The 21,479-nt window shown below is 43.9% G+C and overlaps 1 protein-coding gene across 11 annotated transcripts in view; it reads left to right on the forward strand.

Annotated features, from left to right (window-relative positions):
• Nucleotides 1-12,543, forward strand: part of Kif1b (kinesin family member 1B) — a 191,339-nt gene extending 178,796 nt beyond the window's left edge. For all 11 annotated transcript variants that reach the window (XM_045150524.1, XM_045150532.1, XM_045150528.1 and 8 more), the window contains 8 exons: nt 178-323; nt 459-698; nt 3,016-3,087; nt 5,539-5,660; nt 6,559-6,708; nt 6,909-7,101; nt 7,274-7,392; nt 7,978-12,543. In XM_045150524.1, coding sequence (XP_045006459.1) covers nt 178-323; nt 459-698; nt 3,016-3,087; nt 5,539-5,660; nt 6,559-6,708; nt 6,909-7,101; nt 7,274-7,392; nt 7,978-8,020 — 1,085 coding nt within the window. In that variant the 3' untranslated portion in view covers nt 8,021-12,543. The remainder of the gene's footprint in view (nt 1-177; nt 324-458; nt 699-3,015; nt 3,088-5,538; nt 5,661-6,558; nt 6,709-6,908; nt 7,102-7,273; nt 7,393-7,977) is intronic.
• Nucleotides 12,544-21,479: the final 8,936 nt, after the last annotated feature.

Below are 21,479 nucleotides of genomic sequence, written 5' to 3' on the forward strand. Positions count from 1 at the left end.
AGAAAGTTCAGAGTTATATTGGGAAAATAGCATGAATTTTATTAATAAAAATCTTACAAATTTTGAATGCAAACTTACTTTGCTGTGTATAAGAATTATTAATTCATTTTGACCTAAAATTTGGAGGTTTTTTTTTTTTTTTTCTTATGGGATAAACAATTTTCCTTCTTGTGTTAGGCATGCAAAGGAGGAGGAGAAAAGTCTTGGATACCTCGGTGGCATACGTGCGGGGAGAAGAGAACTTAGCAGGCTGGCGGCCCCGGGGGGATAGCCTCATCCTGGAGCACCAGTGGGAGCTGGAGAAGCTGGAGCTGTTGCACGAGGTATCAAGGGCAGGGTGGGCCAAGTGCAAGGACTCTACCCATGCCTTCTCTCCATGTCCATAGCTCTTTAGTTTTCATAATTACCTCACATATTAAGAGCTTAGTGAGCAGAGGCAATGGTGTTTATCTACTCAGGTCGAAAAAACTCGCCACTTCCTGCTGCTGCGTGAGAAACTTGGTGACAGCATCCCAAAATCGCTGAGCGACTCACTGTCCCCCAGCCTCAGCAGTGGGACCCTCAGTACCTCCACCAGCATCTCCTCTCAGATCTCAACCACCACCTTTGAAAGCGCCATCACACCCAGTGAGAGCAGTGGCTATGACTCAGCAGACATCGAAAGCCTGGTCGACCGAGAGAAAGAGCTAGCTACCAAGGTGAGAATCACTTCCTTATGAGAGTCCCTGCTGCAGGACTGTGAGCTAGTCTTTCAAGTCCTTCATTTTCAGTGGTCTATTTGAGAATCTGTGCTAATACCTTGAATATAGAAGTAAATAAAACTCAATTCCTAGCTGGGTGTGGTGGCACAAGCCTTTAATCCCAGCACTTGGGAGGCAGAGGTAGGAGAATCAGTGTGAGTTCAAGACCACCCTGAGACTACATGGTGAAGTCTAGGTCTGCCTGGGCTAGAGTGAGAACTTACTATGACAAACCAAAATAAATAAATAAATAAAATAAAATAAATCAATTTCTGCCGGGTGTGGTGGCACACCTTTAATCCCAGCACTTGGGAGGCAGAGGTAGGAGGATTGCTGAGAGTTCAAGGCCACCCTGAGACTACATAGTGAATTCCAGGTCAGCCTGAGCCAGAGTAAGACCCTACCTCAAAAAACCAAAAATACAACAACAAAAAAAAAGCATTAAAGCCGGGCATGGTGGCACACACCTTTAATCCCAGCACTTGGGAGGCAGAGATAAGAGGATTGCTGTGAGTTTGAGGCCACCCTGAGACTACATAGTTAATTCCAGGTCAGCTTGGGCCAGAGTGAGATCCTACCTCAAATCCCCACCCCGCAAAATATTAATATTTTCTCTTAAGCACTGGGTGTGATGGCTTACATCTTTAATTCCACTTGGGAGGCTCAGGTAGGAGAACTGCTGTGAGTTTAAGGCTGTCTGGACTAGAGTGAGACCCTATCTCAATAAAACAAAACAATTCTCTACTAGGGATGGGAAGTAGCTCAGTGGTAGAACACTTACATAGCATGCACAAGGCCCTAAATTTGATCCCCACAATAACAAATAAAGCAAAATGTTGTTTGACAGAAATAAATAGGGTTAATTTGTGAGACAGAGCTCTTTGTTGTAGTGATCCAATAAGAATAATGAAGGTAGTGGGTGTGGTAACCCTAGCTAGAATGAGACCTTGATTCAAAAAATATTTGAAAGGCTGGGAAAATGGCTCAGTGGATAAAGTATTTGTTGTGTAGTCTGAGGACTGGAGTTAAGACTCCCACCACTTATGCAAATGCATGGTGGGCATGGCAGCCTGCCAGTAATCCTAGCACAAAGGAGGGCAAGCTGGTTGGCTTGACTAGTCTTATCCATGAACTCTGAATTCAAGTGAGAGACCCTGCTTCAGCAAATAAAGGGAGAGCTATTGAGGAAGAGATTCAACATCAACCTCTGGCCTCCACATGCACACTGACACATGTGCATGCACACCACCTACACACACACAAACACACATACTCTTTTTTCTGCATGTGTTTGAGCTTCATTCAATCAGTAGTTCCTGTCATTCCTAAATAGTATTCTGTTACATGGATGATTCAGTTGATTTATCTACTAACCTGCTCATGAATATTTAGATAGTTTCCACCCTTTAGTGATAAGTAGCAAAGCCTCATTAATTCTTTGTGTTCAAGACTTTATTTGAATGCAGGGTTGTTTTGTTTTTGTTTTTGTTTTTCAAGGTAGGGTCTCACTCTAGTCCAAGTTTACCTGGAATTCATTATGTAATCTCAGGGTGGCCTCGAACTCACAGCAATCCTCCTACCTTTGTGTGTACCACATGCCTGGCTGAATATAGGTTTTTGTTCTTTGGTTTGGTTTGGTGGGGTTTTGTGTTGTCTGTTTTATGTTGTTTTTTTTTTGAGGTAGGGTTTCGCCCTAGCTCAGGCTGACCTGGAATTCACTCGGTCCTCCTACATCTGTTTGTTTTTTTGAAGCCAGGTCACATTTGAGCCCAGGCTGACCTGGAGCTTTATAGTTCCAGGAAGGTCTCGAACTCACAGCAGTCCTCCTACTTCTGTCTACCAAGTACTGGCAATAAAGGTGAGCACCAGAATGCTCAGCCTGATGACCTTTTTTTTTTTTAAAAAAAGTATTTTGAGATAGGGTTTTGCTATGTGGTAGCCCTGGCTGGTCTGAAATTTGTAGCATCCACCTCTGTCTCCCCAATCCTGGGATCACCATGCTTAGCTTTGCATTTCTAAACTCTGTGGTGTTAGCAATAATATGCTTTTGTAGTCCTGAAAATGGCTATTTAAGTCCATTTGTTTGTATTGTCTTTATTGGACATATAGTTACTATCCTTGATGTATTCTTAGTTATTTTTAGGGCTGTTTGGGCAACACCTGAGCTTTAGCATGGGTGTTGGGCACATTAGTTCCCTTCCTGCCATATATCCAGGGATTTATTTTACCATTGAAGTTTTATGTTCCGCTTAAACTCTTTTTCTGTCTCCTCCAGTGCCTGCAGCTTCTCACTCACACCTTCAATCGAGAATTCAGCCAGGTACATGGCAGCATCAGTGACTGCAAGGTGAGCATGTTGACACTATCATTTTAGCCAGTGCCTTGATGCTGCTCTCAGGTGCATTAAGATAGCATTGCATTGTGTTTGAAGGTGTGTGACATCCTGCTTTGGTGTGCGCTTGGATTTCAGAGTCAGAACACCAACTTCTGAAAACAGCAGCCTCACTGTATGATGTTTGAGGTCATTTTCAAGATAGGAAATATTTTGGCTCTTCTCTCAGTACCTTAGGAGAGAATGTTCTGTAGAGAAGTGGTATGTTTTGTATGACAAGGCATCAGGAAGTCCTAAGGTTTTTGGTGACACAAAACTTTCTGCAGACAGGAAGAAAACACTTCAGAGATCTAAGTGTGTTGGTCACTTTCCCGGTCAGCTTGAGCTTTTCTCTGTCTCTGCAACCTCCCAGTTCCTCCTTGCCTGGGCTTTTCACACTTACTGTGCTTTCTTCCTGTCGTTGCCATGCTTGACTCCCTTATCTCTTGCATTTATTTACTCAACAGTTGCCTCTTTGGAGTGGACCTCCTTCACCACTCACTGCAAGCCAACAGCTGCCTGAAACTTTGTAAACCCCCCCCCCCCATGTTATTTTTCTTTTCTCTTTTCTTTTTCTTTTTTGCTCTAGCACTTATTACTACCTGGAAATTTCAAAAGTGTATATTGAGTTATTTTCTACCTTCTCCAAGATAATAAGCTCCAGGAGAGCATAGTCTGCTATATCCTTAGAACAGTGCCTAGCAGGCCATAGGTGTTTGGCGTTTATACACACAAGCTCTTTAATTAATGCCAAAGGGCATTATCTGTTTAAAAAACTACCTTTGGGGCTGGAGAGATGGCTTAGCGGTTAAGCACTTGCCTGTGAAGCCTAAGGACCCCGGTTTGAGGCTCGATTCCCCAGGACCCACATTAGCCAGATGCATAGGGGGTCGCACGCATCTGGAGTTCATTTACAGTGACTGAAGGCCCTGGCACGCCCATTCTCTCTCTATGTCTCTCTGCCTCTTTCTCTCTCTGTCACTCTCAAATAAATAAATAATAACAAACAAACAAAAAAAATACTAGCTTTGCAGCCGAGCATGGTGGTGCACGCCTTTAATCCTAACCCTCGGGAGGCAGAGATAAAAGGATCACTGTGAGTTTGAGGCCACCCTGAGACTACATAGTGAATTCCAGGTCAGCCTGGGCTAGAGTAAAACCCTACCTCGGAAAACAAAACAAAGCAACCACAACAACAACAACAGCAAAAAAAAAAAAACAACTAGCCAGGTGTGGTGGCGCACGCCTTTAATCCCAGCCCTCTGGGGGCAGAGGTAGGAGGATCGCCATGAGTTCAAGGCCACCCTGAGACTACAGAGTGAATTCCAGGTCTTCCTGGACTAGAGTGAGACCCTTCCTTGAAAAACAAAACAAAACAAAAAAAAAACTAGCTTTGCCTCATTGCCTCTTTGTTTCCCCCACACTGGAACCCAGGGCCTGGTGCATATGCTAGGCAAGTATTCTACCACTGACCTGCTCCCAGCCCTCTTTCATAAATGCCTTGATTTCTAATGATATTCATTCACAAAATACTTGTAGACTTGTTTTCTTTCTTTTTTAATTTTAAAATATTTTAAATATATTTTATTTATTTATTTATTTAAGAGAGAACGAGGTAGAGAGTGAGAGAGAATTGGGCATGCCAAGGCCTCCAACCACTGCAAACAAACTCTAGATACATGTTCCCCCTTGTGTGTCTGGCTTACATGGGTCTTGGAGAATTGAACCGGGGTCCTTAGGCTTCACAGGCAAACTCCTTAACCGCTAAGCCATCTCTCCAGCCCTTAAAATATTTTATTTTTATTTATTTATTAGAGGGAGAGAGGCACGCCAGGGCTTCTAGCTCTAGCCACTTCAAATGAACTCCAGACACATGTACCACTGTGTGCATCTGGTTTATGTGGGTTGTGAAAAATGAACCTGGGTCCTTAAGCTTCGCAAATAAATACCTTAACCACTAAGTCATCTATCTCTCTAGCCCTCCTTTTTAATTTTTTAAAAAATAATTTTGAGGGAATAACCATGGGAAATTTTTTATAATCATGGAAAATGTTAATAAAAATTTTTAAAAATATAAAAAATAATTTAATTTAATTTATTTACTTGCAAGAGAGAATAGGCATGCCAGGTCCTCCAGCCATTGCACGAAGTCAGACACATGCACCACCTTGTGCATCTGGCTAACATGGGTCCTGGGGAATCTAACCTGGGTCCTTTGGCTTTGCAGGCAAGTGCCTTAACTGCTAAGCTATCTCCCCAGCCCTCTTTTTTAATTTTTATTTTACATACCAGCAGTAATTATTATGTATGTAGACATATTTTCTCTAATGAATCAGATTTATAAAAGCAAGGCACTGATTGTTAGAGCTCTCTGTGGCAGAGGCAGCTTTTGCTGCTGAACTTCACTGTTGTCCTTTTTGCTTCCAGTTGTCTGACATCTCTCCAATTGGACGGGATCCCTCTGTGTCCAGTTTTAGCAGCGCTACTCTAACCCCCTCCTCCACCTGCCCCTCTCTGGTAGACTCCAGGAGCAACTCCATGGATCAGAAGTAAGTGCCCAGATTTCACAGAGAAAAGCAAGTCTATAGCCAAGGAAAGGGTCATCCTTCCTACTGGTTCTCAGTGAGGAGAGCCCCATCCTGCTATGGAGCACTGAGAAAAGTGAGGGAACCTTTTTTTCCCTTCATTAAATCTTATTAAATTTAGTAGGGTGTGGTGGCGCACACCTTTAATCCCAGCACTTGAGAGGCAGAGGTAGGAGGATCACCATGAGTTCAAGGTCATCCTGAGACTACATAGTGAATTCCAGGTCAGCCTGGCCTAGAGTGAGACCCTGCCTTGAAAAAAAAAAGTATTAAATTGAATATAACATCAACTATAAGATATTGTTGCATGTGCCACTAAGAAAGTCATCAGTTGTAAAATGCATCCCAATTCAAGAAATGGGTACCATCACTCCTGCCAAGAACTAGACTTCTTGAGAAAAATGCCTCAGGGTTGGGGCTGTGAGACTGACGATAAACACATAAGTAAGCTGGGTATGGTGGTGCACGCCTTTAATCCCAGCACTCGAGAGGCAGAGGTAAGAGGATTGTCTTGAGTTTGAGGCCAGCCTGAGACTATGTAGTGAATTCCAGGTCAGCCTAGGCTAGAGCGAGACTCTACCTCAAACCAAAAGGGAAAAAAAAAAAAAAGAAAAAGACAAAAACACATAAGGAAAAAGTTCATATGTAGATTCTTGTGTTCTTAAAATAAGGAGTGAGACTGTGACTTAGTAGTCACCAGTGTCCTTTTTGTAAAGAAACACTAGCCTTTCCACTGGCTCTGAAGCTGATGGGTGCCTCTGCTGCTCAGGGACTGGCTTCGTGTCCTAGCAAGGTAGAATCCACAAGATGTCTGGACCTTACTGAAATGCTTGTCACTCCTTTCTTCCTAACTTTTCTAAAGGACCCCAGAAGCCAACTCCCGAGCCTCTAGTCCCTGTCCAGAATTTGAACAGTTTCAGATCATCCCAACTGTAGAGACACCATATTTGGCTCGAGCAGGAAAAAACGAATTTCTCAATCTTGTTCCAGATATTGAAGAAATTAGACCAGGGTGAGTACTCTAATGACTGTAAAAACAGCAAGAGTTGACTTTCATCTCCTCTGCAGGGGTCTGTTACCATCTACACATTGAGGGGGCCGGGCCCTGCTCCAGCTGTTCATTAGGCACCTATGTCCTGCTGTGGCATTTTGCTCATGATCATTTTCTTTTTGTGAAAAACTAACTTCTTTTCTTGTGTATTGCTCTTTTAGCTCAGTGGTCTCTAAGAAGGGATACCTGCATTTCAAGGAGCCTCTTTCTAGCAACTGGGTTAAACATTTTGTCGTGGTTCGCCGCCCTTATGTCTTCATCTATAACAGTGACAAGGACCCTGTGGAGCGTGGCATCATTAACCTGTCCACAGCACAGGTGGAGTACAGTGAAGACCAGCAGGCCATGGTGAAGGTCAGTTCTGCCCTGTCTTGACTTTTCATTGCTGCCTGTACCCTTCCTTTTGAGTGGGGAACTCTGTTGTGTGGGGTGTGAAATGCTGTCCACCCTGTGCATATACAAAACCATCCCCATTGCTCATCTTCTGCAGTAACTTGACTTTCTTGTCGACTTGGGTTTCTTTCAGACACTTAATACCTTCGTTGTATGCACAAAGCACCGTGGTGTCCTTTTGCAGGCTCTCAATGACAAAGACATGAATGACTGGTTGTATGCTTTTAACCCACTCCTTGCTGGCACAATACGGTAAGAAGCTGTTCTTTGTTTTCTTTCTTTTTTGGCAGTGTGTATTGTGTGTGATGTGCATGTTTATTTGTGTAAGGGGGAGGGTGCACACATATTTTCATGTTTACTTAGGGGCCCAAAGACAACTTCCAGTGTACTTCTCAGTCGCTCTCCACTTTTTGGTTTTTCAAGGTAGGGTCTCACTCTAGCTCAGGCTGACCTGGAATTCACTATGTAGTCTCAGGGTGGCCTCGAACTCACAGTGATCCTCCTACTTCTGCCTCCCAAGTGCTGGGATTAAAGGTGTGCACCATAATGCCCAGCTTCCTTTGGATTTTTATTTTCTAGAGGTCTATAGGTAGCACCCAGGGTACTGAGTAAAGAAAAGATTAAGTCCCTTAATGGACTCCCACCAGTCAGTCCTGTGATTCAACCATAGATCCTCTGAGTGGCGTATGTCACAGGGTCCCTGGAATGATGACCGTAGTTCAGCTACTTGTTCAGGAGCCTAAAGAATCAGGCATATTGATGCCACGGGAAGGAGACCTGTAAGGAAAGGATCACCTGTATCAGGTTTTCTGACCCTGCCTCCTGTTTGCCCCGTAGGTCCAAGCTCTCTCGCAGATGCCCGAGCCAACCGAAATACTAATCGACTCTGCTGAGCCTCACTCGCCTTCAAGAGATAAAGAAAGTGTTACCTCTCATTCTCTTTGTGATTCTTGATGGTTATTCCTGTATGTAATCCTGTGGCTTAACTATTTTTCCCTTGTTGTCCAGCACTTTCTCTAGCTCTCCTGTTCCCCATCTCCATGGTTCTGTTCTCTTTTTTTCTTGTGCTGAGAATCTCGTAGCATGTGGCCTAACAAAAGGGAAAAAAAATTTAAAAACAACAATACTGCGAGCGTGTGTGTGCACAAGCACACATGCGTGCGCACGCGCGCGTGCACACACACACACACACACACACACACACACTGAGGGGATCCAGTGAATCTCCAAATTATTTTTCAGTGAGCTTTGGTTTCCTTTTATATGCAAGGTCCCCATCATGCCCACCACTGATTGTTGTCCCTGAATACCACTGTTAGGGTATCTTGTTTTCTTTGTTTCTGATAACACTTTAATTTATTTTCTTGGGTGGGTCAGAAACATTTGGCATTATCAGGCCCTGAGGAAATACTTACATTTCCATGCAGGGAGACAGCTATGGTAAGTTAGTTCAGAAACTGGAAAGTTAAATTCTTTGTCAAAACTGGAGTCTACTGAAAGTGTCATTGTGAAATGTTCAGAGTGGAAGACCCAAAGAAGCCTTGGTAGGAGGCTGGTATAATGACCACTGCTGGCCATTTAGGAAGGAAGAGTGGAGGGTGCTGCAGATTTTAGAGGCTCAGGATTTCGCAGTGGCCATGACAGGTTTGGTCAAAGGCTGCTTTAGAGCCTCACAGTGAGATCCCTGCAAACTGTTTTTCTCCTTTGAGAGGAAAGCATCTATCTAGGAGCATCTCAGTTCTGTCCTTGGCATTGATGATGAAGATCCTGTTGGCAAACAGGGCAGTGTCATGCACACGTTTCCCACAAGGGGGCGAGTTTGACTTTCTGGTGGCAAACTTGGTCACTGTTGACTGTGATAGTGCTGAGGGCAACTTACGATTATTTCAGCTCCCTTTCATCAAAGAGATACAGCTTCCAGTATAAACTTGGAAATCACCCTCTGAATCCAATGGCCATTTCTAATAACACCCATCTACCTTACAAATAAGCAAACATGGCAGGCTTGCTTTCTGGATGTCAGAATTAAGACCAACCCCCTCCAGCATTCTAAACAAATCAGAAGACCCTTGGAACAACAAAGAGTATCCCCCAACCGCCCCGTGGTTTGTTGTTGGTTCGCCTGTCTCTCCTCGCAATGTGGAAGGACGCCCGAGGACAAGAGGAGTGTGCTGCGCCAGCCTCCTTGTGTTCCAGAAGACCAGGTGTCTGGCTTCTAGAGACCATCATAGCTTCTAGTGTTGTACAACTGACTGGGGCCACAGGAAGGTCCAGGTTCAGTTGCTTTGCAGAGACTTCAGGCTATCATGCTATCCTTTAGTTGCCTTGCCTGCCTGTTTCACCATTACTGAGGCATCTAGGAAAGTATCTGCTCACCACCACTCTGGAAAGACTGATGGCCACTCTAGGGTCATGCATGACTGATGGATGTCTTTCAGGTCAAGGGCTCGCATACCACTGTAGAGCAGTCACTGGGGAGACTTGTCAGCACCAGCACCCAGACCCTTGCTTCTGACCTCCTGGATGGGCTCATCGATGAAGAACAAGTCTCCCAGCACCACTTGTTATGATTGCTTTGCAAAAAAGAAGGAAACATAGATCATGGAGAGCTTAGTTTTAAAAACGTGGGGTGGGATAGAAATCAGAGTGTGTTCTTACCTGAAAAGTGATCAAGAAAAACTTTGGTTGATTTTTAAAACTTACTTTCTCTCCTTAAAGCATAGGTCACTAACTGTAATATTGTTTTCTAAGCATATATGAGATTCTTTTAATGTAGTTAGAAGTCTCTTTGTTGTCTAATGGACACAATATGCCCTTCTGGTGTATACTCAAACCCAGCACGATCTGTCTGTACTTAGAGACAGCTTCCTGGGCAGAACTAAATCTAATTTCAGAGAAACAAAGATGAAATTTGAAGGTTACTTTTAAAATGAAATCACTTATGTTGGTGCTATTGAGAAGTTGGATAGAAAGAGTCATGACTTTGACAAGGGGAGAGAGACAATGCAATACACTAAATACTGAAGTGACTTTTGTGTTTTAACTCAAGTCTGGCTTGGAAAATCTTTGCTTTGGAATCAAGTTGAATATTAGAATGAGCCCAAGTAGGCTGTCTGTCCATAACACGCCTGATAAGAAAGCCTTATTAGGAAGCTGGGGAAGTAGGGCGGTGGTGTTCTGCAGGGAGCCTTGAACAAGTGCGTTTCTACCATCTCCACTGCTGCAGGGCTGCTAAGTAAACAGTCACTGGTGGTACCCCTCTTTTTGTAGGGGTCCATTTTCAGGTCAGAATTAGCAGATTCAGGATTGAAGAAGTTACCTGTTAGACAGGACCACCTCTGCTTTCTGGGAGATAATTTATGTCAGAACCCATTTATGAGGTTTTATTGGTAGCCATGGTGGTAGGAAAGTTAAGAAAACCAACCTTTAAGGAAACCACTTTTTCTCGTTGAGGCAGGGTCTCACTCTAGTCCAGGCTAACCTGGAACTCAAGTCCAGGCTGGCCTTGAACTCACAGTGACCTTCCTACCTCAGCCTCCCAAATAGAGTATTGGTATTAAAGGTGTGAGTCACCACTCCCAGCTTTTTGGAAACCACTATTAAGGTAATTTTTAGTTTAGTTTTCTTTTTTCTTCTTAAAGTACTTCTTTAGACCAAAAAAAAAAAATCTATAATGAAAGTATATGCAAGTTTCAGGAAAATAAGTGCTAGTTAAAACTAATTATTTCCTTCTTCCCTTACTTCCCCATCTCCTTTCTCACACCAAAGCAAAGCATGGCCTCACTACTACCCCTAGACCAGTGCTCAAGAGACCTGTCTGCTTCTGTCCGCCTGCCTGGGAGTCAGTCAGCTCTCAGCCCAGACTCTGTGGGGCCAGCCAGTCCCTGCATGTAGTCAGCAGGAGTGTGGGCCAGGTTTCTTGGGACACTGGATGGCCCCTAAACTCCAATGCATCTGTAAAAGAAACTTGGTGAGGTAAGGCAGATGTTGCCTCAACTATGAAACCACTATTTTTTTCCACCTTAGCTACATATAATTTCTACACTTATTCATATTGTGAGTGGTGTTTTCAGCTTGTTTAAATGGAAGAATGAATTAGATCATTATGAAAGGTTTGGGGGTTCTAAAGACAGCTGACTTCTCTGGGCACATGTTTCCAAGCATAGACTGTGTTGTCTGCTGCTTCTCTTAATGATTTATAGGGATATTTAATTTTGTAAGGTATTTGTATATTTATACAGCTCTGATTAATTGCACATTGGGCTGGAAGAGAAAAATCCTGTCCTGTTAGGCACCTCTTGGGACCGTTTTTGCATTTCCTCCTTGGACGTTGTACTATGGCTCTTCTGGACAATTCCAGGGTGGGTGGGTGGTTTGACATGGGTCCTTCACTTTTCCTTTGGGTTTCCTTTTGAAAATGTGATTTTTAACTTGCTTAGTAAGAAGAAAAGATTAATTCTGCTGCTGCTCTTGGAAGGTTTGGTGAATGTATTCAAATAGGACTCTGGTGTCATGCACTACAGCAGTCCATCATGGCCAGTGACTTGCCAAGTGTGGCGGGGGAGACTGTGACCACATTGAGTAGGTCAGAGAGCATCAGCTAAGAGATTGTTTGCTGCTATTGTTCAAAAGGCCATTTATGAAATTAGTATTCATGGAGCCTTTAAAATCTTTGGAGAGCCCCCAGTTATTTAAGGGAAGAAATTTAAGAGTTGATACAGAACTTGTGCTAAAAGCTCGCAGCCAAGGGGTTGCAGGTGTACTTAGTGGAAGAGCATATGACTGTTAGATGTGATGCTGTGGGTTCAATCCCAGTACCAAAAGCAAACAAAAGCTCCCAGGAGATGGCAGCTCAGATGGAGTCCAGGCAGAGGTTTGTCTCTGGCCAGAGCCTTGCTACTGTGTGTTGTCTGTCCTGTCTTTGGTTCACTATTTTCTCATACTGTGCACTCTGGCATCAGCTCACCTGAGGAGCCCACCAGCGTTCTCATGTTTCAGCATCGTCTTACATTTGTGGCTCTAAGATACCTGTCTGTTGAGAGTCAAGTCTCTTGTCACCATCCTCATACACTATAACAAAACCCATGAAGCATAAGTGGCCTTTTTGAACCAAGACTTTGCAAACTGATCTCTCCCCAGTGAAGGAGTTGAGCACATTAGCAACAATGTACATTATTAATTTTGGATTTTCATTTTCATGTTTTATTTTGTAAATATCTGATGTTTGGAGCTTGGGTATACAGAATGTAAATACAGTTCTTGTATTTGTACTAATTCTGATTCTTTTGCTGTATAGCTTTAGATGTGCAATGCAGACATTATCTAACTGTGTATGGTAATCTTGCATCACAGAACTGTTAGTGAACAAGGTAAAGTAATAAAGGTACAACCAGTGCATCTGAAGGCTCTGGATGTGTTTATTCTTGCACCCTTTGGAAAGCAGTTGTACACCAATTTTGTTTCTTGCAAAGATAATTCTTTTCTAAAACAAAACCATTATACCAGTTGGCATATCATGCTTCACTGTCCAGAGTGTAGCTCGCAGGGCACGCTGCTGGTTAAAACTGTTGGTGACTTTTCCCTAGAAGGCAGCATAGCATTAGGCTACCTAATCAACAGGGAAGATTTCAGCTCAGCTTAATTTCTCTGCATACTGCCACCAAAGCATGTAGTGTCTTCATCAGTAGGGTCTTACCATGAGTTCTGGTGAGCAGCCAAGGGCCTTGGCAATCATCTGTATTGTTTTAGTGGCTTCAGGGGCTCCCTAACCAGCAACTCATTGGAGGGTGCCCCACCTCTGGCACTGAAAATTTTTTGAAATGATCTGTGGCTTCTGGCATTACCCATCCTCACAGCTTACTTCTGCACAATTTTTTTTTTTTTTGCTACTGTTTTTTTATTATTATTATTTTACTTATTTGTTTGAAACAGAGAGAGAGAATGGGTACGCCAGGGCCACTAGCCATTGCAAACAAATTCTAGATGCATGCACCACCTTGTACATCTGGCTTTACTAAGGTACTGAGGAATCAAACCTGGGTCCTTAAGCTTTGCAGGCAAGCACCTTAACTGCTAAACCATCTCTCCAGCCCCAAACTCTTTTGTTGTTTGTTTTTGTGGGTTTTTTTGGTTTTTTTTTGTTTTTTTGAGGCAGGGTCTCACTTGAGCCCAGGCTGACCTGGAATTCACTCTGTAGTCTCAGGGTGGCCTTGAACTCATGGGGATCCTCCTACCTCTGCCTCCTCAGTGCTGGGATTAAAGGCATGTACCACCACGCCCAGCTAGGTGGCTTTTTTTTTTTTTTTTTATGGGAGAAGCAAGAGATAAAGAGAGAAGGAATTGGTGGTCCAGGGCCTCCAGCCACTGTAATTGAACTCCAGACACATGTGCCACCTTGTGCACATGTGCAGCCTTGCAGTGCTTGTGTCACCTTGTGTGTCTGGCTTATGTGGGACCTGGAGAGTCGAACATGAGTCCTTGAACTTCACTGGCAAGTGCCTTAACTGCTAAGCCATCTCTCCAGCCCATCATGTATATTTTTTAGCTAGCAAAGAAGTAGGTTTTCATATGGCTTATTCATAACATCTTTAATTTGGATGAATCCTCTCTCCACTCTGTCCTCTCTCCTTCCTTATCTTGACCCTGCTTAGACCTTTCTACCCTGAGTATTCTGCCACTCTACTTGCATATCTACTTAGCCTCCCCTTCAGCCAGAAGAGGAAGGATTTGATTGCCACATCCAGTGACATTCATGGGCCCCAAACAAGAACTGACCACAGGTTTTGTCAACAGGAAGTTTGAGGGAGTCACTGAATGGCATTATATTAACCTGAAACCCAAAAATACACAAAAGAATAAGGGAGACCTGCATTACTGATACATCTACTAGCAGAGGATGTGGATGAGGTTGTGCCCAAATAGGTCATCTAACCCTGAGCCTCAGGAGTTGTTTGATTTTTTTTTTCTCATTTAGCCCCGGCTAGCCTCAAATTGGCTGTGTCACTAAGGATGACATTGAACTGCTGATTCTCTTGTCTGTAAATGCTGATATTATAGGCATGTGCCACTACACCTGGTTTATGTGGTACTGGGCTTTGCTCATGCTCCACCAATTGAGCTACATTCTCTTCCCCCACCCCCACCCCACACCGCTGGAACTTTTTTTGGGGGCGGGGGTTGAGTTAGGGTTTTGCTCTAGCCCAGGCTGACCTGAACTTCACTATGTAATCTCAGAGTGGCCTTAAACCCTTGATTATCCTCCTACCTCTGCTTTTCGAGTGCTGGGACTAAAGACATGCGCCACCATGCCCAGCTACCACTGGAACTTTGAAGATTCATGGGAATCAGGCTGGGGGTGGTGGATCACATCTACAACCCAGCACTTGGGAGGCTGAAGTAGGAGGATCACTGAGTTCAAGGCCAACCTGGGCTTCACGGGCTAGCATAAAACTTTACCTTTAAACTCCACAAAAATAAAAGAAAAAAAAGAGGAGGAAGAGGAAAAGAAGGAAGATTCATTAGAATCACCTGCTAAAATTCTCATTTAGGGAACAGGAGAGATGGCTTAGTGATTAAGTCGCTTGCCTAAAAAGCCTAATGAACTAGGTTCAATTTCCCAGTACCCACATAAAGCCAGTTGCACAAAGTGGTACATGCATATGGAGTTTGTTTGGAGCAGCTGGAGACCCGGGCACACCCATTCTGTCTGTTTCTCTTCTATTCTCTCTGCAAATAAATAAAATTATTTAAAATTTTAAAAAAATAGCTGGGTGTGGTGGTACACACCTTTAATCCCAGCACTTGGGAGGCAGAGGTAGGAGGATCACCATGAGTTCGAGGCTGCCCTGAAACTACATAGTGAATTCCAGGTCAGCCTGGGCTCAAGTGAGACCCTACCTCAAGAAACCACATACACACACACACACACACTCACCCTCTCCCCCCCCCCCCTCTCTCTCTCTCCCTCCCTCCCTCTCTTTATGTATGCGTGTGTGTGTGTATATATACATATATATATAATAAAAATGTAAATGTATATATAAGATTAAAAAAAAAGCCCAGTGTGGTGGCACACACTTTTAATCCCAGCACGCGGGAGGCAGAGGTAGTGAATTGCCTGAGTTTAAGGCCACCCTAAGACTAAAGAGTGAATTCTAGGTCAGCCTGGGCTAGAGTGAGACCCTACCTTGAAAAACCAAAAAAAAAAAAGAAAAGAAAAAGAAAGAAAGAAATTAAACTATGGCTTGGTTTGCAGCACCAGGTATTGAACCCTGCCAGACAAGCTCTCTGTCCCCGAACTACACCTCCAACCCAAAATAAATCTGTGGTGGAGCTTGTAATCTGCCTGACCTCCTTTTCTTCATTAACTTCTTCCTTCCTCCCTCTTCTTCTTTCTGTCCTTATTTTAGAGAAAGGGTCTAGCCCAGATAGGCTTTAAATTCACCCTCTTCCTGCCTCAGTGTCTAAATGCTGGGATTACAAATTTGTATCACCACACCCAACAAGATTACCCTCCTAGTAATTTTGTTTTTAATTTTTTTGTTTTATTTTTATTTATTTGAGAGTTACAGAGAGAGAGAGAGAGAGAATGGGTGCGCTAAGGCTTCCAGCCACTGCAAACGAACTCCAGACACGTGCGCCCCCTTGTGCATCTGGCTAACGTGGGTCCTGGGGAATCGAGCCTCAAACTAGGGTCCTTAGGCCTCACAGACAAGTGTTTAACTGCTAAACCATCTTTCCAGCCCCCCTTCTGGTGACCTTTGAGGAAACACCACTGGGGCTGCTCTTCTAGCAGCAAGAGTAAGGAGGAACAATGCAGTGAGAATCCTAAAAGCAACAGAAATTCTCAGGCAGGGAAGAAATAGCTGGGCTACCCATGCCTAAGGGTTCCTTCCAAACTCACAGAAGGTTCCAGAATAGAGCATATTTCCTGTGTGAGAAGGCATCAGAAGTCCCAGCAAGGTCACTGGTGATCAGGGTAGTTCCGTGAGGAGTGCCAAGAAAATCTAAGGGTAGGTTCCAGGAAAAATAGTTTGGTTTTTTTTGTGTGTGTGTGAGACATGATATCACTATATAACTAATGCTGGCCTCAAAATCTATGGATGGAGCTGGGTATGGTGGTGCACACCTTTAATCCCAGCACTCGGGAGGCAGAGGTAGGAGGGTTGCCGTGAGTTTGAGGCCACCCTGAGACTCCATAGTGAATTCCAGGTCAGCCTGGGCTAAGAGTGAGACCCTACCTCAAAAAAACAAAGAGAAAAAATAAATAAATAAAAGAAGGAACAAAATAATAATAATAAAGTGCATATGGCTTATGTGGGTCCTGGGGAATTGAGCCTGGCTCATTTGGCTTTGCAAGCAAGACTTAAACCCCTAAGCCATCTCTCCAGCCCTTTTTTTTTTAATTTAATTTTTTTTTTTTTGAGGTAGGGTCTCACTCTAGCCCAGGCTGACCTGAAATTCACTCTGTAGTCTCAGGGTGGCCTTGAATCCCAGCACTCAGAAGCAGAGGTAGGAGGATCATCGAGAGTGAGATTACAGAGTGAATTCCAGGTCAGCCTGGGCTAGAGTGAGATCCTACCTTGAAAAAAAAAGAAGAAGAAGAAGAAGTAAGTTAACTGTAAGGAGACACAGGCCAAAGGGAGGTGTTTATTTTAAACAGAGACCCTAGCATGTCCATGTGCTCACTAGGATGAGTGCTCTGGGAGGGAAAACAGGAGTGGAGAACCAGAAGGAGAAATCACCAGAGCTGGCAAGGATCTGAAACCAGAGTAGATTTTACCTGCCTGAGCTCTAGGCATTGGCAGACCATGTCTTTCTTAATCTCTGCTAGATTTGCAGTTCTGAGGGGATGATCATCCTTTAGTTAGTTCTCAAAGCTGGTTGTGCCTGTGCCTAGATCTCATACAGAGCCACGATGTCTCTCCACGCCCAGAGCAGGAGAGTCAGGCAGTCCCAAGGAACTGGACACACGTTATCTTTATTCTTCAGTTTTCTGATTTTCCTTGACGTTCCTCTTTTGCTTGGCTGGGGAGTTTTGCAATCTCCTTTAGTAACTCCCTGTCCCAGCACACCCCTTTGTAGTTACTCTGAGAATCTCTGCCCCTGGTTTTTGGATACATAGTATCTATTTTGTTGTTGTTATTGTTGAGGTAGGGTCTCACTCTAGTCCAGGCTGACCTGGAACTCACTATGTAGTCTCAGGGTGGCCTTGAACTCATGGCGATCCTTCTACCTCTGCCTCACAAGTGCTGGGATTAAAGGCGTGCGCCGCCACACCCGCTAGTCTCTATTTTTTTTCTTTATAAAGTGGGGATCCATCTTTTTGTTGTTATTTATTTTTATTTATTTATTTGAGAGAGAGAGAGAGAGAATGGCCGTGCCAGGGCCTCCAGCCACTGCAAATGAACTCCAGATGCATGTGCCCCCTTGTGCATCTGGCTAATATGGGTCTTGGGGGATTGAGCCTCCAACTGGGGTCCTTAGGCTTCACAGGCAAGCACTTAACCACAAAGCCATCTGTCCAGCCCTAGTCTCTCTTTTTTAAAAAAATATTTTATTGACTTATTTTTTGAGAAAGAAAGGTAGAGAGAGAATAGGTGCATCAGGGCCTCTAGTCACTACAAACCAACTCGAGATTCATGCACCCCATTGTGCATCTGTGTTATGTGGATCCTGGGGAATTGAACCTGGGTCCTTTGGCTTTGTAGGCAAATGCTTTAAATGCTAAGCCAGCTCTTCACCCTCTAATTTTTTAATATTTTTATTTTTATTTATTTATTTGAGAGAGAGAGAGAGAATGGGTGCGCCAGGTCCTCCAACCTTAACTGCTAAGCTGTCTCTCCAGCCCCATAGTCTGTATCTTTTGTTCAAAATTGCTTTGTCCTTAGCATGCATCCAGCTACTCAAGTCCAGTTACAGGAAATAACACAGCAAGTGAGTGGCAGGGCTGACATGTTCAAATCTGTACCAACTAGTTCATTGCTTACACACCCTCTTGAATGTAAAACAAAAGGGCTCCACCCCAAGAGGATTTGCTCAGAGGACTGGATATTTTTGTTTGGTGTTTTTTTTTAAGTACTGGGGATTAAACCCCAGAGCCTTGCACATACTAGGCAGGTACTCTACCACTGAGCCACACACTTGCAGCCCTTTATTTTTTGAGGGTGTCTATATATAGCCTAGACTAGCCTTGAACTTATATTCCTCCTGCCAACACTGTCAGAGGGCTGGCTATGTTGTAGAATTCACATTTTTGCTTGATGGGGCATTAGGTTAAACCAGAACGTTTCTTAAGTGAATTAAGTATTAAGCATCAACATAAAGCACTTGGAGTATTTTCTTGAAACTGCAGGTCAATGCATCTAAAAGCATGCTTACGGCAAGTCTGTAGGTGGCAACTTAGGGAAGTCCAGCTGTTTAGTCACATTGACTCAGCACAATTTCTCCTTTGCTAAATCTCAGACTAAAGCAATCAATTTGTTCCTGTAGCAAGATCTGAGGGCAGACTTTCCTTGTAAGTGAACCCACAGAAAGAGGAAGTAATTGCCACAAAGCTGAAACATGTAAGTGGTGGCTCACACCTATAATCCCAGCACTCAGGAGGGAGTCTGAGGTAGGAGGATTACTGTGAGTTGAAAGCCAGCCTGGGCTGCAGTGTGAGTTCCAGGTTAGCCTAGGAAAAAACGAAAGAAGAAAGAGAAAGAAAAGAAGGGAGGAGGGAGGGGGGAAAAAAGTGAAAGGTGTGTCTGTTGCCAAGGTCCTCTTGAGACATCCAGAATTCTCCAAAACGTGTCAATGAAAATTTCAATTCAGTGTCCATTTAAAGTTAGCTAAACATCTCCAGGACACAGAATCTCCAGGACACAGATATAGTCAGTTTCACTGGGAACAGAAGTTATGAGTAGGCATGACTGTATCCTGCTGATCCTGTTAGGAAAGAGTGCTGGGCTTGGCTTCATCTGGACCTGGGTTAAAGTTCAGTTCTGCCACTAGTTGGCTGGGAAAGTCAACTTATCCCAGGCAGCGTCTTAGCACATCACCTAGGATGAACGTTGGTGTGGGGCTGGCACTAGGGCTCAATTAGTAGAGTACTTGCCTAGCATGCACAAAGCGCTGGGCTTGATCTCAGCACCACATCAAACCAGGTGTTGGGCTGGAGGGATGGCTTAGCAGTTAAGGCATTTGCCTGCAAAGCCAAAGAACCAAGGTTCAATTCCCCAGGACCCATGTTCACCAGATGCACAAGGGGGTGCATGTGTCTGGAGTTCATTTATAGTGGCTGAAGGCCCTGGTGCTCCCATTCTCTCCTTCAACCCTCTCTCTCTCCCTCTTTCTCTGGCAAATAAGTAAAAGTAAAATATTTGAAAACAAAACAAAAAAACAGGTGTTGTGGCACACACTGATAAACCCTAGCACTCAGGAGGGAGGGAGAAGCAGAAGGCCAGCCTGAGCTACATGAAACACTGTTTCTTTTTGTTGTTGTTGTCATTTTGTTTTGTTTTTTCTTTTTCAGTTTTTATTTATTTATTTATTATTTGAGAGGCAGACGGAGACAGAATGGGTGCTCCAGGGCCTCCAGCCACTGCAAATGAACTCCAGATGCATGTGCCACCTTGTGCATCTGGCTAACATGGGTCCTGAGGAATTGAACCTGAGTCCTTTGGCTTTTCCACTTAACCACTAATCAATCTCTCCAGACCTTTTTTATTTTTATTTTTATTTTTTTGAGGGAGCATCTCACTCTAGCCCAGGCTGACCTGGAATTCACTCTGTAGTTTCAGGGTAGCCTCAAACTCATGGCTATCCTACCTCTGCCTCCCGAGTGCCAGGATGAAAGACGTGCGCCATCACGCCTGGCTTGTTTAAATTTTTGAAAGCTAGTTTGTCACAGCAGGAGATTTAGTTTAGTAAGTGCTCACCTAGCATGCACAAGGCCCTTAGTTTGACCCACAGCACTGCAAAACAAAACAAAAACAAAAAGAATCACAAGATTGTTTACAAACTACTTATAACATCAGGTCTAGAGAGATAGTGCAGTGGTTAAAGGCACTTGCTGGAAAAGCCTGCTGGCCCAGATTCTATATCCTAGTACCCACATAAGGCCAGACACACAAAATGGCACATGCATCTGGAGTTTGTGTGCAGTAGGAGCCCTGGTGTGCCCATTTTCTCTCTACCTCTCAAATATATAAATATATTAAATAAAGCTGGTGTAGTGGCACACACCTTTAATTCCAACACTTAGGAGGCAGAGGTAGGAGGATTGTCATGAGTTCAAGGCCACCCTGAGACTATGTAGTAAATTCCAGTTCAGCCTATGCTAGATTAAGACCCTACCCTAGAAAAATGAAAAAGAAAATAAAACTAATAAGCTGTTAACATATAGTAAGGATATGTGTGACAATATAGCACAAAGGAGTGAGGAAATGGATCCCTATACTAAAAAATATGCTTTTTTGGTTTTTTTCGAGGTAGGGTCTCACTCTTGCTGACCTGGAATTTACTATGTAGTCTCAGGGTGCCCCGAACTCACAGTGATCCTCCTACCTCTGCCTCCCAAGTCCTGGGATTAAAGGTGTGTGCCACCACACCTGGCTAGATTTATTTTTATTTATTTGAGATAGAGGAAGTGTGTGTGTGTGTGTGTGTGTGTGTGTGTGTGTGTGTGTGTGTAAGAGAGAGAGACAGAGAGAATGGGCACGCCAGGTCCTGTAGCCACTGCAAATGAAACTCCAGATGCATACGCCACCATGTGCATCTGGTTTACATGGGACCTGGAGACTTGAACCTAGATCCTTAGGCTTCATAGGCAAGCACCTTAACCACTAAGCCATTTCTCCAGACCTGCACTCTTTTTGAATAAACAAATATATATGCATATACATATATATGCGTGTGTGTGTATGTGTGTATGTATATGTATATACACACACACACACACACATACACGCACACGCGAACACACACACATACATACTTTTTAGCTGGGCGTGGTGGCACACAACTTTAATCCCAGCACTCAGGAGGCAGATGTAGGAGGATTGCCGTGAGTTCACGGCCACCCTGAGACTACATAGTGAATCCCAGGCCAACCTGAACTGTAGTGAGACCCTACCTCAAATAACCATAAATAGGGCTGGAGGGATGGCTTAGCAGTTAAGTATTTGCCTGCAAAGCCAAAGGACCCTGGTTCAATTCCCCAGGGCCCACATTAGCCAGATGCACAAGGGAGCACATGTCTGGAGTTCATTTGCAGTGGCTAGAGGCCCTGGCGTGCCCATTCTCTCTCTCTCTCCCTCTTTCTCTGTCAAATAAATCAATAAATAAACATAAAATAT

The sequence above is a fragment of the Jaculus jaculus genome, chromosome 5, assembly GCF_020740685.1.
Source record: "Jaculus jaculus isolate mJacJac1 chromosome 5, mJacJac1.mat.Y.cur, whole genome shotgun sequence".
NCBI classification, from domain to species: domain Eukaryota; kingdom Metazoa; phylum Chordata; class Mammalia; order Rodentia; family Dipodidae; genus Jaculus; species Jaculus jaculus.